Genomic DNA, 16819 nt, shown 5'->3' with positions numbered 1-16819 from the left:
GCCTGGCAGGAAGTATGGTTTCTTAGGTTGTAGAAACTGATTGACAATGGTAGAGAAGGCCGGAGCAGCTGCTGGAGTTATCAGAATATGGAACTGAGTAAGAAGTAGTGGAGAGGAGGCATTGAGTGATTCTTTAGAACCAAATCAGGCTGGTTGTTTGCCTGATGACCCTGTAGGGGTATATAATGGGTTGGTAGGCTGGCCCAGATTAAAGGGCTCAGGGCAGAAAAGACACCTTCCCCTACTACCACACCACTCTCACTCCATTCCTCTGGAGGATCTGTGCCCCTGAATTTGCCTACTAGGAAGTCTTAACATCTTTTGGGTGTTGTTGAGTTGGGAGTGGGCAACTTTCCATGACCACTCACCTACACATATCCATTGAACTGGAGACTAGTGCTGACCACAATGCTCATGGAAGTCCAGAAGTCCTTCTGCAGTGTTGTCCAGTGACTCATATTATGTTTATGGGGCTGAGCATGGTAATATGGAGTAAAAAGCAAGTCCTTTGTGGGCTAGGCAAAGGAGGAAATGATGGAAGATGGGCTGAATCTATGTAGTCAGTTGGATATTTGGATCTGGGATCTACAGGTTTGAGAACTTCTGTTGACTTTATACAACCATTAATAGTGAGTTTCCATGATTCTTGGAAGAAGGAATTCTGGTTTGAGGAGAATAGTCAACTACCTTAGGCAAATCCTGCAGTAAGAAAGTAGATGAATTCATGATTATGTCTGTATCAAGTGTTGCAAATACTCATCTCCGTGCATCTAGCTGTCAATTTCCACATGGTGGGCTATGGATAGGTGGAACTAGATGTGGTAGGGGTGGGTGCATGTGAAGAAAAATCCCAAACACCAGGATATGTATTGAGAGTTGAATCCTTCTTAGAGGAAAAGAATGATGCTGGCACAAGCAGACGGGAGTTTACTGCAGGAGCTAAAGAATAATTAGGGTAAGATGTCCGCTGCCATCAGGATGGCATCATGACCTTTGGTGGGTTGTGGGTCCATGATTAAGTTCATCTTAAGGTTTCCAAAAGTTTGAGTTTCAGGGGCCAGAGTAATAATCCTTCAAGTGCCAGGCATTGCCAGTGCTGAGTGAATGAGAAGCCACCAATAGTCCCTTTAAACTATAGTCAAAGCTTTTAAAGGGTGAACTAGAACCTTTATTTATCCCAACTTCGTTAATAGAGAGGAATAATGGGATGAAACCTAATCACATTTAATAGAACTAAAAGTAAAGAACAGCATTTAAATTGTAATAATCAACTGCACAAGGACCAGGATGGGTGAGATCTGGCTTAGTAGCAAATGTGAAAGAGACAGGAGTTTTCTTTGACTATAGTTATAGTTTATAGTTATAGTTTCTTTAACTTATAAGCTCATTGAGTGTTCTGGGCAAGGTTGTCAAAAGCTTGCCAACTTAAGCTGCATTAATAGAAAAATATAGTCCAGAGCCAAGGAGGAGATAGTTCTGTTTCCTGTGCCCTGCTGAGACCAAAGTAGAGTATATGTTAAGTTCTGGGCTGTCCAAATTTTCCCAATTCACTTGTGTTTTCTTTTGAGGTAACAAAGGAATGCCAAAACCAAGGCAAAGGGCAGAAGAAAAATTTGTGTGGGAAAACCGAAGTCCAGAAAACCAGAAGGGTTCCCAAACTGGAAGTAGACATGGGAGCCAAGAGCTGGAGCTGGGAAATCAGGGCTGGTGAGATAAAAGCACACACAAGGGAGTCAGGAGCAATGCCCATTGCTGTTTTTTATTGACTGACTGAGGCATAGCAAGTGGGTTGTTGGACCTACTTAACTGACCAAAAATATATGGTCACTAATATGAGCTCTATCTTCAGAGGGTAGGTTGGAATACAAGTAAAGATGAGCAGGCAGAAATTCACAGTAAGGATAAAAGCAGAAGACTGAGCTCATGGGGCCAGCCCAGTAGCATAACTGTTAAGTTTGTGCGTTCCGCTTTGTCAGCTTGGGGTTTGCCAGTTCGGATCTTGGACGCAGACCTACTCACCACTTATCAAGCCATGCTGAGGTGGCATCCCACATAGAAGAACAAGAAGGACCTACAACCAGGACATACAACTATGTACTGGGGCTTTGGGGAGAAAAAAGCAAAAGAGGAATATTGGCAACAGATGTTAGCTCAGGACCAATCTTCCTCAAAAAAAACTTTTTTAATAAAAAAAGAAGATGGACCTCATAGATTCACTGAATTGAGAAAAAGGGAAGATCCTGATATAGGCACCCGTGGTTGGCTTTGGGAGACTTCCTGTTAACTCCAGGTATAAATGAAGATTAAAATTTGGAGTCTATGTAGGAGTCCAGTGCCTACCATTGTACCAGAAGATCCCAGCCCAAGAGGGGAACTTGGCAAACCAGGTAGGGTTGAACCCAAAGATGGAATTATCAGTGAGCCCAGATGTTTGGAATCTGGAAAGGTCTGCCTTTATGCAGGGGTAGTGATATCAATGTGAAGTTGACTCAGGGCTCCTTTCTGTACAAGCAGCAAGTGGATATTTGCAAACCCAACACAGACTATCAGATCTCATACAACTGAGAGTCCTGAGTCCATTACTCTGAAAAACACATACTCCAGGAGGCTGAGATCATAGACCTAGGACCTTTTGCACATATTTTTTTGGATCCTGGGAGAGTGAGGAGCCTGTTTGAGAGCATTTGGGGCTCAGAATAAGAATTGGGACTTTACCACCTCTGACCACATGCATGGAATCAGGAAGCTAAGAGGAGATAAATGCACCTGCCAAGGGCATGTCCTGAATCCTCTGATTCACTCAGTTGCATGGAAGACGAAAGTGTGTGTTTGTGTGTATACGGAGAGGAGGGCTTGAGTAGAACAGAGACCACAATGACAGATAATCACAATGATGACAACAGAGATATATGCACACTAAGGGCTAGTTTTGTCCTATAAAAGCAGGCTTGCATGGAATACAAGAGAAAGATGAGGCTGCATAGAGATGTGCATGACCTTCTTTTGCATAGTGACCACTCCCACAAGTAAATATGACCTAGTCAATGTCACAGGCTTTTGTCAATAATATTAGCATTACCTCCTCTTAGAGGAAGAGAGTGGGCAGAGGGATAAGACAAGGGTGGAAGCAACTTTTCCTCTACATAAGTACTCTTATCATCTCTATTCAATGCTTGAGGACACCAATGTTCAGAGAGATTACATAAGTTTCCTAAGATCACAAAGATAGTAGGCACAGTTAGTAGTCAAACACAGGTCTGTCTTATTCTAGACCCTTAAACACAATGTTATATTTCTCTCATTATGTCTGGGAGTGTTAGCTAACAAAGGGAAGTCTAAGAAAGGCAAGTTCTGAGAAATCCTGGGGAAGGCCAAGATTTAAAGTTAGATCAGTAAGAGGAAGGGTAGAGAAGGATGTCAGAAAGATCAGATAACACTTAGAGGTACTAAGTGCTTCACATAGGTTATTTCTGAGTTTCATTGCAACACAACAAGGTAGGTGTTAGCTAGGATAGCTAACTCTTCTGATATGCCTGGGACTTACCTGCTTTTAACACTGAAATTCCTGTGTCCAGGAAACCCCTCACTCTCATGCAAATCAAGACTGTTGGTCACCCTTGTTAGCCAACTTTACAAATGAAGATCCTGAGTTTTATAGAGGTGCATGACTTGTCCAAGGCCTTGCAGTTACTAAGAAACATAGAAAAGACTGTCTGACTCCAAAGGCTAAGTCTTTCAGATCCAAAATTCTGTAGCCACACTGTCTCACCAATAGCTCAAGAGGGCTAAGGAGGTGGTCTGGTAGAGTATAGACAGCTTTGGCTTTTATATCATTTATTCATTCAGCAAACATTCATTAAATGCCAATCACTATGCAAAGTACTGGGAATGGCTTCAGAGGGGGAGATGGACAATACATGATTATAGTAAATAAAAACATTGTATAATGACTATATGGAAAAGGCACCCTAGCAACACAGAGGTGAAGTCTATATTCTTTCTAGAGGGATCTGAAAAAGGTTTCTCAGAGGAAGTAATATTTGAAGTGAATCTTGAAGGATAACTAGGAATTTTCCAGGAAGGTAATTCAGTCTAAGGGCATCCTAGAAAGAGGAAACAAAGGCAAAAAAGAACATGAAATTTTCAGGCATTTTCACAAAACTGCAAGGAATTCTTGAGAGCAGGGTGGGAAAGGGAGTGGTAAGAGAAAAAATTTGAAATAAAGGAAGGGATAATTTATTCATTCTACAAATAATTATGGAGCATTTATTGTTTTTCACACACTATTGTAGACAATAGGAATAGAGTAGTACAAAGTTTTTACTCTCATTGAGCTTAATCTCTAGTGTAGGAAGACAAACAATAAACAAGCAAGGAAATAGCAGATAGTTATAAGTGCTGTGCAAAAAATAAAATCAGGTGATATGATAGATTGACTGGGTGGATCTTAACTTGGGTGGTCCAGGAAGGCCTCTTTGAGGAGGTAACATTTAAGCCAAGACCTAAATGATGAGAAGAAACCAGGCTTGAGACATTAGGAAGGAAGAGCTTTCTGGGCAGAGAAAACTACTTAGGGAAAATCCTAAGATGGGAATGAACTTGCTGTGTTTGAGGAACAGCAAAGAGAGGTAGTAGGGAGAGGGGGTAACAGAGAGTAAGGGCAGATTATTTAGAGTTTTATAAGCCATTTTCTTTGAATGAGATAGGCATTCATTGGAAGTATTGAACAGGTGAATAGCATGGTCTAATTTGCATTTTAAAAAGACTACTTTAGCTGTTGTGTGGAGAATAGGCTGTAGAGGGTCAAGAGTGAAGCAGTTAAGAGGCTATTGCAACGTCCAAGTGACAGAGATAATAGTGGCTCTGCCAAGGGTGGTAGCTATGAATGTGGTGGGAATGTGGTGTGAAGTGCAAAGATTTAGAACATGTTTTAGAGGTCCTGTAGATAGAATTTACTGATGGATATAGGGGAGAAAGAAATAAAGGATGACTCCAAGGTTTTGGCTTAAGTAGTGGGGTGGTAAGTGCCACATGTCTCATGTTGAGTTTGGGCTTCATTCTAAAAACAGTGGGAGTTTTGAAGACGTTTAAGAAAGGAAGCAATATGGTTAGATTTGTGTTGCATAAAGAATACTGCAACTAGGTGAAGAATGGATTGGGGAGGCAAGAGACAAGAAGCCAGGAGCTCTTGTCTGGCGTTTGCAATAGGCAATTGCAATAATCCAGAAGATAAATTATGAGTCTTAAGTAAAATGCTGGCTATAGGAATGCAGATTGGATATCTCCTAGGCCAGTGGAAACCAGAGGACTAATTGTTACCGCACCAGGTCCGATTTTGCCCGCCGCCCAGAAAGCCAATCACCGAGACGACGAGATTGCAGAGAGAGAGGGTTTAATCACAAGGCAGCCAAGTGAGGAAAATGGGAGAACAAGTCTCAAACCCACCTCCCCGAAAATAGGGACTCAAGGGTATTTATGGGGAAGGGCGCAAGGTGGTCTGAAATTATTGGAGGTGAGGAGAGATGAGGTAATTGACGATCTGCACATGCGTAGTCAGCCTTCATGACTCTTCGTAGGACACATGTTCACAGAATGGCGGCATTAGCATGCCCTGAGGGTGGAGTTCCAACCTCTTGCCGTCAAAAGGGCCCAGTTGATGTGTCGTTGGTCTCAATCCGGCCCGAAGTGGACAAGCGGTTCAGTTCCTGAAAAAAATAGCTCAAACATCCATTACCATGGTGACCCCAACTCCAGAGGGATGTTACCTATAGGAACCTAGTGGGAGTCAGATAGCATATTATCTAAACAGCACAGTTAACAATGGGTAAGTTTATCGTGCAGATTTAAGTCCTCATCTTCTGTTCTGATAAGTTTCTAGGTAAGGCCATCCCCTGCTTCTTCCTGATACAAGGAAGAAGATAGATACATTTACAGATGGATATTTTCCTTTCAAATGTAAATGTCTCTATAAAGGGTCACCAGAACTAAGAATGGGCTTAACACGGACCCACCCAGATACCGGAGATGTCTATGGTGATGGCCTATTTTGGGGGCAGGCCTCCCATCCCAAACTCCTTTGGTTAGTTAGTGGGGGTGGGAGCCAAAATGTCATTCGGGCAGAGACATATTCTGAGCTGGCAAATTCCAATCCCCCATAGTTACTAGCTGCTTAATCATCAACGGCTGTTTGTCGGTTTCATTATCAACTAATGAAATGAGGTTGCTGAGCAAGGCAGAAAAATTTGTGTCCCAGAACTGCCACTTACCAGCTGTGTGAAAAAATAATGAAGGAATAATTGTGATTTTAGGCAAACTTCTTCATCTCTGAGCCTTAGCTGTCTTACCTATAAAGTGAGGATGTGATACATAAAAGTGTTGTCATGAGAATTGAGTCAATCTATGAACTTTTTGTAATGCCACCTCTGTCACCACTCATGAGCCTCATCCCTAGCAGACACTCATTAATATCTATCCAGTGTGAGGCAGAATTATGCATACAATTTATGATAAGCTCAGTATCTATGGGAAACATGCCACAGGGTAGGGCTGGTCACGCACTTGGGGTGATTTTTTAATGACCGTGAAGTGGCCCTTAAATATCTCCCTCACCAACCTTTCATGGTATTACTTCACTGGATCATCCAGACTGAAATCCTCACCTATTAAATTTATCCTTTGGATAAGCCAACTACCAATGTCTCCACTTGTCTGAGATGGTTACAGAGAGCTTCCATTGCCTGACAAAAACATGTTCGGATTGGATTGACCCTAAAAAACTCTTTGGATAAGTGGTTAAAAATGTTTTTAGTTGTTAAACCCTTTGTTCCAATGTATTTTACATGGGGCCTCCTTATACTCGAGATAAAAACAGAGCTTCTCTGGTTGAAGTGAAATGTGATGGACCTAGAGTACTGTAGATACAGTTAGAAAACCACTTACTTAGAGCTTGTTGCTAAATCCCCCTTCTCTATTTATCATTTAAAGAAAGTAAGTTCCAGAGAAGTTAAGTGACTTAGCTAAGGTCAAAGATATAGAAAGTGACATAGTCAATTCTGTTCATTTGCTCCTCTACCAGCTGACCATTCCCCATTAATGTAAAGCTTAGCTTGGCCATCAGTTTAGCCAGCTGCCTCCTTAAGCACCAGAGACCAGGTATCTGCCACTAGAAGATTTAGTTTTAGGGGTTTGGAAAGAAAGATATGGTGGTTAGGGTGCTGAGTAGGAAGTAAGTGAGAGATGGATCTTAGCATCTGTACTAATCTTTGGAGATGGCCTCAGAAAGACAGGAACCTCTAGTCAAGACAAGGGTGTGTTAACGTGTCTCTGTTGTGATTAGAATAAATGGAAGAGAGAGACAGAGAGTGAAAGAGAGGAGAGGAGAGAAAAAGAAAAGACAGGAGAGAGTCTGGAGATAAGATCCTAAAATCCTGTCCTCAGTCAGCCTGTGAGGTCCCAGAAGGAAATATATGCAGAGGGGACAGTGTGAGGAAAAGGATGATTTGATGACCAAATCTAACTGTTGAGCTCTAGTCCTGGTGAGCTAGGCTAGACCTTACAGAGCCAGGAAGAATATTTTTTTCTAGGCGAGGCAGGACTAAGTGGCCTCCTTACTCATAGTCCCCCTACTAGTTCCCACTTGGTTTTCTAAAAGGATAGGCAGAGCAATTGGTCCCCCAAGCAGATGACTATATGTTTCCTGAAAGAGAAAACTGTAAAGTTGGAAGAGCCAAGCTTGAAGGACACTTCAAGCAGTATTTCTCAAGAGCTGATCGGCAGATTGTCCTTAAATGATGGCAGGTATTCTAACTCTCCTTCGTTTTTTGGATCCATGGGAGGAAATGGAAAGTTTCCTAGATTACTAGGGAAATAAAGGCCTTGGATCATACAACACTAGTCGGCTGCAATACCTATCGCATTTGGAGAGAATATCACTTTCACATTGGGTCAAAAAAAGACACAACAACATGAGTTACCTGGGACTCATTAAAAAAATGAGTTGAAAATAATCACAAAGGTTGAGGGTTCATGTAAGTGAAGTTCCAGAAATAAAAGCGTGTAGGAACTATAGCCAAACACCAGAGATTATCGTTCAGCCTATCATGATTCCCCAGCTGAAGTGGCCCATATAAAGGAGTGTGAGCTTTTAAAAAATGATGTAATTCAAAAGCCTAGGACCACACGAACATGTTTCCAGGATATTTCCAGCACTGTACATGGGAGAGGAGGCACTAACTGGCTAACCTTGATAGGTAGACAGGGTATTACGCAGTATTTTCCATTTTGCCTGTTTATAAGAAACACCTGGGAGGCCCTTTAAAGACCCTTTAAAGAATTCCTCCCTGGGGATTCTGATAAAAGAAGGTGGGGCTTAGGAATTCACATTATAAATGGCATCTTGGGTGAAACACTATTGTAGAGAAAACAGTTTGAGACTGAAAAGTAAGAGACAAGCATCCCAATTCTGGCTTCATTGCTAACTAGCTGCACATGTCTGAGTAAATAAATTTTCTGGACTTCAGATTTCTCACCTATAAAGTGGAGATAATTATACCCACCTTTCCTACCTCACAGAGGTATTAGGATGATAGCATGAGATCATGTAAGTAAAAGCCACTTTACTGGAATTGCTAGAATGAAAGCCTGCTGCTGCTGCTGCTGCTGCTGCTGCTGCTGCTGCTGCTGCTGATGGTGAATATGACAGTGTAAAAAGCTGACTCAATAGATTTATAGTATGATTTGTTTAGGCTCAGTTGGTGAGGGGGTGGTTGGCAGTAGTGACAGCCCAGGTTGCAGACAGATCATATCCTCAAGGCTCTACCTGGATGGAGTGGGGTAAAGAATAGTAGAGAGCAGCCCTAGAGGAGGGCATGACTAGATAGAATGGGGGGTCAGTCAGAGCAGAGTCTCAGATTCAACAAATACCTGGATTAAAAGCTGTCAAAACCAACATGGAAAGAAAGACTAATCCCACACCCAACCTGCTTTGTTGAATTTTCCTCTCTAGTTCTAGAATTGGGTGAGGCAGGCAGAAGAAATTCATGACTTTGGCTAGAAGTGGCTAGGGAGGGCAGAAGCTCGTAGCTCTCAAGTTTTGATGTTCTCCTTCAAAATATTCTCTCTCTGTGCCCTGACTGCATTCACTCAGGGACTTTTGATCTTGATTTGCTTTCCCAAGTGTGTTTCGCTACTGAGAGGAGAATAAGCTGACATGAGTTCTCAGCTTGCTCAGGAGTGATATTGCTCATTGAAAATTAATAAATAGACTCTGATTTGTAAATTAGTCTCTGGTGGCTCAGTGAACATAAACCAATTCCTCAGAGTCCAATTCATCCCCAGGGAAGCTGATGCAATGGTGTTTATGAATCTGTACGTCTCAAAGGTGAACTCTCAGAATTGAATGGGCTATCCAAAGTTAAAGTAACTTAGGGGCAGTTCAGCCATGGCTTGACCACCATACTGTGCTCAGTGATAGGCATTGTCCCAGAAGCACCTGAGAAGGCATCTGAGAAATTCTGTCAAGCTAGAAGCATCATAAAAATTCACTGTGAAACTCATTTTCATATCAATGGTGTATATTCTTTTTTGTAAGTATTGTTTGAAAATTATTGTGCAGTAGGAAGAAAACCTGGTTTTGAGGGCAGACTGTACCATGTAATATCTACATGTCCTTGGACATAGCCTTTGTTTATAACCATAAATATTCATTTTAAATTTATACAGTACTGTTTTCTGTATGGATGAATAAGTTCCTAACAAATCAGCCCTCCTAAAGTAACAACAATAAACTCTGGGCTAAATACAATAAAACAACTACCCAAGGTCTCTGGGGAACAAACAAAAGCAGTTATATTTTGTAGGGGAATCTAAACTTGGAGGACATGACCAAATTGGATAAGTTTCCCATTTGTATTGCTTTGTCCTGAGGGAAGCCACAATTGTGACACAGCATGGAATAGAGAAAATTCAGATAGAAAGCCTGCTGTCTTTTTGGCTAGAAGGACTAAGGGAAGGAGCTCAGGGTAACTAGGGCTTCCAGTGACTGAGGGGGGAACCAAGAAAGAGAAATGCAGAGAAGGAGAATCCTACATTCTGTGTAAAAACTCTGCCAATCACTGGCTGAACCATGCATATATGGAGCAGTTTGAAAGCAGTCTAACTGAGATCTGAGCTGCCTCTCAGAGCAGGCATAACAGAGCTGGAAATTTGAATCTAACCAAATTTGAGTAATCTTTTGACAATTAATAGTAATAATTTGAATCTAGCTAAGTTAATTGGCAGCTAAAAAAAATCAACACTCTTAGAAGGCATGTAAGAGAGTCCAAAGCTCTACAATATAACATTTACCATGTCCAAGAAACAATCCAATGTTATTCTACATATAAAGAGCTGGAAAAGTGTGAGCCACTCTTAAGAATAAAGATGGCAATTCCAAGATCACCCAGATGTTAGAATTACAGGCAAAGACTTCAAAGCAGCTGATGAAACTAGGCTTGGTGAGTTAAAGGAAAAATATGCTCATAATGAATGAAAATGTAGGTGATATTAGCAGAGAAATAGAAAATGTGAAAAAGAACTAAATGATAACTTCAATACAAGAACACAATTTTGGAAATAAAAGTTACTGTGGAGACTTAACAAGCAAAAAGGAGATGATATAAGAAAGAGTGAGTAAACTTGAAGAAAGATCAATGGAAATTATCCAATCTAAAAAATAAGAAAAAAATAGATCAAAAAAAAAAAATGAAGAGAGCCTCAGTGACCTGTGGAACAATACAAAATTTTTAAGAGATGCGTAATGAGAGTCCTAGAAGGAGAGGAGAGAAAACAATGGGACAGAAAACAAAGTTATCTGAAGAAAACATAGCTGAGAACTTACAAAATTTGGTAAAGGATAGCAAGTTACAGATTCATTCACCACATCAGACCCCAAAGAAGATAAATATGAAGAAAACCCTGCCTGAGTACATCACAGTCAAACTGGTAGTAACCAAAGGTAAAGAGAAATCTTGAAAATAGCCAGTGCAAAATGACACCTTATATATAGGGGAATAATTCAAATCATAATACATTTCCATCAGAATCCATGGAGGCCAGAAGAGAGTGAACAACTGTCAGTTTAGAGTTCTATATCCAGTGAAAATAACCTTCAAGAATGGAGGTAAAATAAGATTCTCAGACTAAGGAATTCTAAAATAATTCACTGTCACTAGACCTGAACTACACAAAATCCCAAATAGGCTTATTCAGGCTGTAGGAAAATGATGCTAGAGGGAAACTCAGATCTTCAGGATTTAATGAAGAGCATCACAAATATAAATATTTGGGTGAATATCAAAAATTATTTTTCCTGTTAATTTCTTTAAAATACACCTTAGCGTATGTGTGTAACACTGTCTTAAGTTTACAATGTATTTAGATATAACATATGTGTTTATATGTATTAAATATGGTGTAAAAAATTGAGGATTGCTGGGGGGATGGATGTATATGGTTGCAAAGTTTATATTTTATATGAAGTGGAAAAATGTTAACTCTAAGTACATGATGAAAAGTTAGGTATGCATATCACAATCCTTAAAACAATCACTAGAAGAATAATGCAAATAAGAATAGCTAAAAAGCCAATAGATAAAATAAAATTAATCATCTCTAAAAGATATTTACATTGAAAAAAATTCACATAATCTAGAAAATAAAAAAGACAGGAAAAGGGGACAGTGGAACAAAAACTAGAGGGAAAAAATAGAAAAGAAATAATATAATAGTTTATCTAAATCCAACCATTTCAATAATTACATTAAATATTAATGGGGTAAATGCTCCAATTAGAAGACAGGGATTATTAAAACACATTTAAAAAGCAAGCCAAACTATATGTTATCTTCAAGAGGCACACTATAAATGTAAAGACACAGAAAGGTTGAAAGTAAATGGTTGGAAAAGATACATGAGGCAAATAACAAGCATAAGAAGGCTGAAAGGCCTACATCAATTGCTGATAAAATAGACTTAAGAATAAGAAATATTATCCAAAAAAATAGCTGTTTCATAGAGATAAAAGGGTCCATTCCTCAGGAATACATAATAATTATAAACATGTATGTGATTAATAAAAAAGCCTCAAGTACACAAAGCAAAAACTGACAGAGTTGAAGTGATAAATAGGCAATTGCATCATTGTTGTAAAAGGTTTTAACACCTTTTTCTCAGCAATTGATAGAAAAGAGAAACAAAAAATCAGTAAAGACATAGAGGATCTGAACAACACTATCAACCACCTTGGCATTTATATTTTTTTTTGGGGGGGGGATTGAACATTTTATTTATTTTTTTTTTTTAATTTTTTGTTTAGTGCAGTAACATTGGTTTATAACATTGTAAAAGTTTCAGGTGTACATCATTGTACTTCTATTTCTGCTATTCCAACGTTGGGTATTTATCCAAAGAACTTGAAAACACCAATTTGCAAAGGTACATGCACCCCTGTGTTCATTGCAGCGTTATTCACAATAGCCAAGACTTGGAAGCAACCTAAGTGCCCATCAAGGGATGAATGGATAAAGAAGCTGTGGCATTTATATTTATATACAATCATTCACTACATAATGATGTTTCAGTCAATGATGATTGCATATACTACAGTGGTGCCGTAAGATTAGTACCATACAGCCTAGGTGTGTAGTAGGTTATACCATCTATGTTTGTGTAAATACACTCTATGATGTTCGCACAATGACAAAATCACCCAATGATACATTTTTCAGAATGTATCCCTGTCATTAAGTGATGCATGACTACAATAGAATACCTAACAACTTCTGAATATATATGTTTTTCAAGTGATCATTGTGCGTTCACCAAGTGAGACCATATACTAGTCCATAAAATAAATCTCAATAAATTGAAAGGGATTGAAATTATACAGAGAGTATTTTCTGACCATAGTAGGGTTAAACTAGAAATAAATTATGATATCTAGAAAAATAACATATTTAGAAATTAATCAACATGATTCTAAATAAAGAAGATATCAAAAAGGAAGTTAGAAAATAGTTTGAATGGAACAATAAAAATACAACTTATCAAAATTTGTGAGATGCAGCTAAAGCAGTGCTTATATGGAAATTTATAACTTTATATGCTTATATTTAAAAATGAGAAATGCATTAAATTAATAAACTAAAGTTTCATCTTGAGACTCTAGAAAGAGAGGAACAAAGCAAACCTAAACTAAGAGAAAGAAAGAAAATAATAAAAATAAGAGCAGAAATAAATGAAATACAAAACAGACAAATGATAGAACAAACTAAGAAAACCACAATTTAGTTCCTTCAAAACACTGAGTCAATTGATAATTTCCTAGCTAGAAACAAAAAGAAAAAGGAAAGAAGTCCCAAATCATCAATATCAGCAGGATTACCACTATATTTCTTGCAAACATTAATATGTAATGATATTATGAATAATTATTCCAAGAATTCGTGAATTTAGATTAAATAGACAAATTTATTGAAAAATGCAACTCACCAAAATTGATGCAACATTACACAGAATATCTGAATAGTCATAGGTATTAAAGAAATTGGATTTATTATTAAAAACTCTTGCACAAAGAAAATTCCAGGGCCATTTATATATTTTTTTCTGATGAATTCTCTCAAACATTTAAGGAAGAAATAATACCAACTTTACACAAAAGCTTTCAGAGAATATAAGAGAAGGAAGTTTTCCCAACTCATTTTATGAGACTGGTATAACCCTAATGCCAAAACCTGACAAAGATATTACAAAAAAGAAAAAGGAGAAGGAGGAGGAGGAGGAAAGAAAAGATAGAAAGAGGAAGAGAGGAAGGAAAGGAAATTACAGATGAATATTATTCATGACCATAGATGCAAACATTCTTAACAAAAGATTAGCAAATCAAATCCAACAATATACACAAAGGTAATACACCATGACCAAGTGGGGCTTACCTCAGGAATTCAAGGTTGGTTTTACATTTGAAAAATCAATCAATATAATTAATCATATTAACAGAATAAGAAGAAAAATAATAAAAATCATTTAAATAGATGCAAGAAAAGCATTTGACAAAATTCAGGACCCATTCATGATTCAAATCCCTCAGGAAAATAGGAATAGAAGGTAACTTCCTCAATCTTAGGAAACTATGAGTGAAACTGCAGCTTACATTACTCATAATGATGAAATATTGAAGATTTCCCTTCTAATATCAGAAAAAGTAAATGATTCCTGCTCTAACCACTTCTATTCAAGATTATACTAGAGATACTGTTCATTATAACAGTGCAGGGGGAAAATGACACAAACTTTAGAAGGGAAGAAATAAAACTTTCTCTCTTTGCAGATGACATGTGTGCTTACATAGAAAATCCTAAAGGATCTACATTAGGAAACTCTAGTAGAACTCGTAAGATTTAGCAAAGTCACTGGATAAAAAGTTAATATACAAAAATCAATTCCATTTTTATATAATTGCATTAAATAATTTGAAAATGAATTATTTTTAAGAGATACAATTTAAAATAACACCAAAACCAAAACATACTTAGGACTACACTTAACGGAAGATGTGCATGATCTCTTACTACAACTACAGAATATTGCTAATAGTGATAAATGAAAGACTAAATAAATGCAGGGATATACCATGTTTATGAATTGAAAAAGTGTCAATATTGTTAATAAGTTAATTCTTGCCAAATTGTTTTACAGATTCAAAGTCATTTGAATAAGAATTGCAGCAAAGCGGCTGGCCCCGTGGCTTAGCGGTTAAGTGCGCGCGCTCTGCTGCTGGCGGCCTGGGTTCAGATTCCAGGCGAGCACCGACGCACCGCTTCTCTGGCCATGCTGAGGCCGTGTCCCACATACAGCAACAAGAAGGATGTGCAACTATGACATACAACTATCTACTGGGGCTTTGGGGGAAAAAAGTAAATAAATAAAATTATAAAAAGAAAAGAATTGCAGCAAATTTTTTGAAGAAATTGGCAAGCTGATTCTAAAATTTATATAACAATGCAAACAACCTAAACCAACCAAAGCAATTTCGAAAAAAGAAAAGCAAAAAACAAAGTTGGAGAACTTACATTACTTGATTTCAAGACTTACTCTAAAGCTAAATAATTAAGGCAGTGTGGTATTGGTGAAAGGATGGGCGTATAGATCAATGTAACAGAACAAAGTGTCCAGAAATACATACATACATACACAGATGAACACAGAGACACACAGATACACTTTTTTTTCCCACAAAGGTGCAAAGGCAATTTAATTGGTAAAGTCTTACCAACAAATAATTCTGGATATTTGTATGGGAAAATAAACCTTAGCCCTCACCTCACATTATACAAAAAAGGTAACTCAAAATGGATCATAGATCTAAATGTAATCACTAAAACTATAAATCTTTTAAAAGGAAACATAGCAAAAATCTTTGTCACTTTAGGCTAGGAAAAATTTTCTTTGATACAACACCAAATGTATGAAGAAAAAAACTGATAAAATGAACTTCATTAAAATTTAAAATCTCTGGTCTTTTATGACACTGTTAAAATGAAAAGACAGACAGTTTTACAAAAGATATGTGAAAGTCCAATAAACACATAAAAGGATGCTCATCATCACTGCCCATCAGGAAAATGAGATTAAAACTACAATTAGAGACAGCTTACCCATTAGAATGATCAAAATTAAAAAGACTAAGTATACCAAGTGTTGGTGATGATGTGGAGGAACTGAAACTCCTGTATACTGCTAGTGGGAATTAAAAAAGTATAACCACTTTATTATTTTTTTTTAAATTTTTTGTTTATTGCAGTAACACTGGTTTATAACATCTTATAAATTTCAGGTGTACATCATTCTACTTCTATTTCTGCATAGATTACATCACGTTCACCCAAATACTAATTACAACCCATCACCACACACAAGTACCTAATTATCCCTTTTGCCCTCCTCCCTCCCCCTTTACCCTCTGGTAACCACCAATCCAATCTCTGTCTCTATGTGTTTGTTTGTTGTTGTTATTATCTACTACTTAATGAGGGAAATCATACGGTATTTGATCTTGTCCCTCTGACTTATTTCACTTTGCATAATACCCTCAATGTCCATCCATGTTGTCACAAATGTCTGGATTTCATTGTTTCTTATGGCTGAGTAGTATTCCGTTGTGGATATATACCACATCTTCTTTATCCATTCGTCCCTTCATGGGCACTTACGTTGCTTCCAAGTCTTGGCTATTGTGAATAATGCTGCAATGAACACAGGGGTGCATGTTTCTTTATTCATTGGAGTTTTCAAGTTCTTTGGATAAATACCCAGCAGTGGAATAGCTGGATCATATGGTAGTTCTATCCTTAATTTTTTGAGGAATCAATAGTGGCTGCACCAGTTTGCACTCCCACCAGCAGTGTATGAGAGTTGCCTTCTCTCCACATCCTCTCCAACACATGTTGTTTCCTGTCTTGTTAATTATAGCCATTCTGATGGGCATGAGGTGATATCACATTGTAGTTTTGTTTTGCATTTCCCTGATAGTTAAAGATGTTGAACAACTTTTCATGTGCCTGTTGGCCATCTGTATATCTTCTTTGGAGAAATGTCTGTTCGGGTCTTTTGCCCCTTTTTTAATTGGGTTGTTAGTTTTTTTGTTGTTGAGATGCATCAGTTCTTTATATATTTTGGAGATTAACCCATTATCAGATGTATGGTTTTCAAATATCATCTCCCAATTGTTAGGTTGTCTTTTTGTTTTCTTGATGGTTTCCTTTACTGTGCATAAGATTTT

At 38.0% G+C, this 16819-nt stretch overlaps 1 protein-coding gene across 1 annotated transcript in view; it reads left to right on the top strand.

The window, feature by feature from the left end:
- Positions 1-14823, top strand: part of OPHN1 (oligophrenin 1) — a 578007-nt gene extending 563184 nt beyond the window's left edge. Inside the window, exon 24 of the mRNA XM_058536058.1 lies at positions 14737-14823. Coding sequence (XP_058392041.1) covers positions 14737-14752 — 16 coding nt within the window. The 3' untranslated portion in view covers positions 14753-14823. The remainder of the gene's footprint in view (positions 1-14736) is intronic.
- The last annotated feature ends 1996 nt before the right edge of the window (positions 14824-16819 follow it).

This window comes from Diceros bicornis, chromosome X (assembly GCF_020826845.1).
Source record: "Diceros bicornis minor isolate mBicDic1 chromosome X, mDicBic1.mat.cur, whole genome shotgun sequence".
NCBI lineage: Eukaryota > Metazoa > Chordata > Mammalia > Perissodactyla > Rhinocerotidae > Diceros > Diceros bicornis.
The sequence above is the reverse complement of the archived record's forward strand: the minus strand, read 5'-3'. Positions and strand labels throughout refer to the sequence as shown.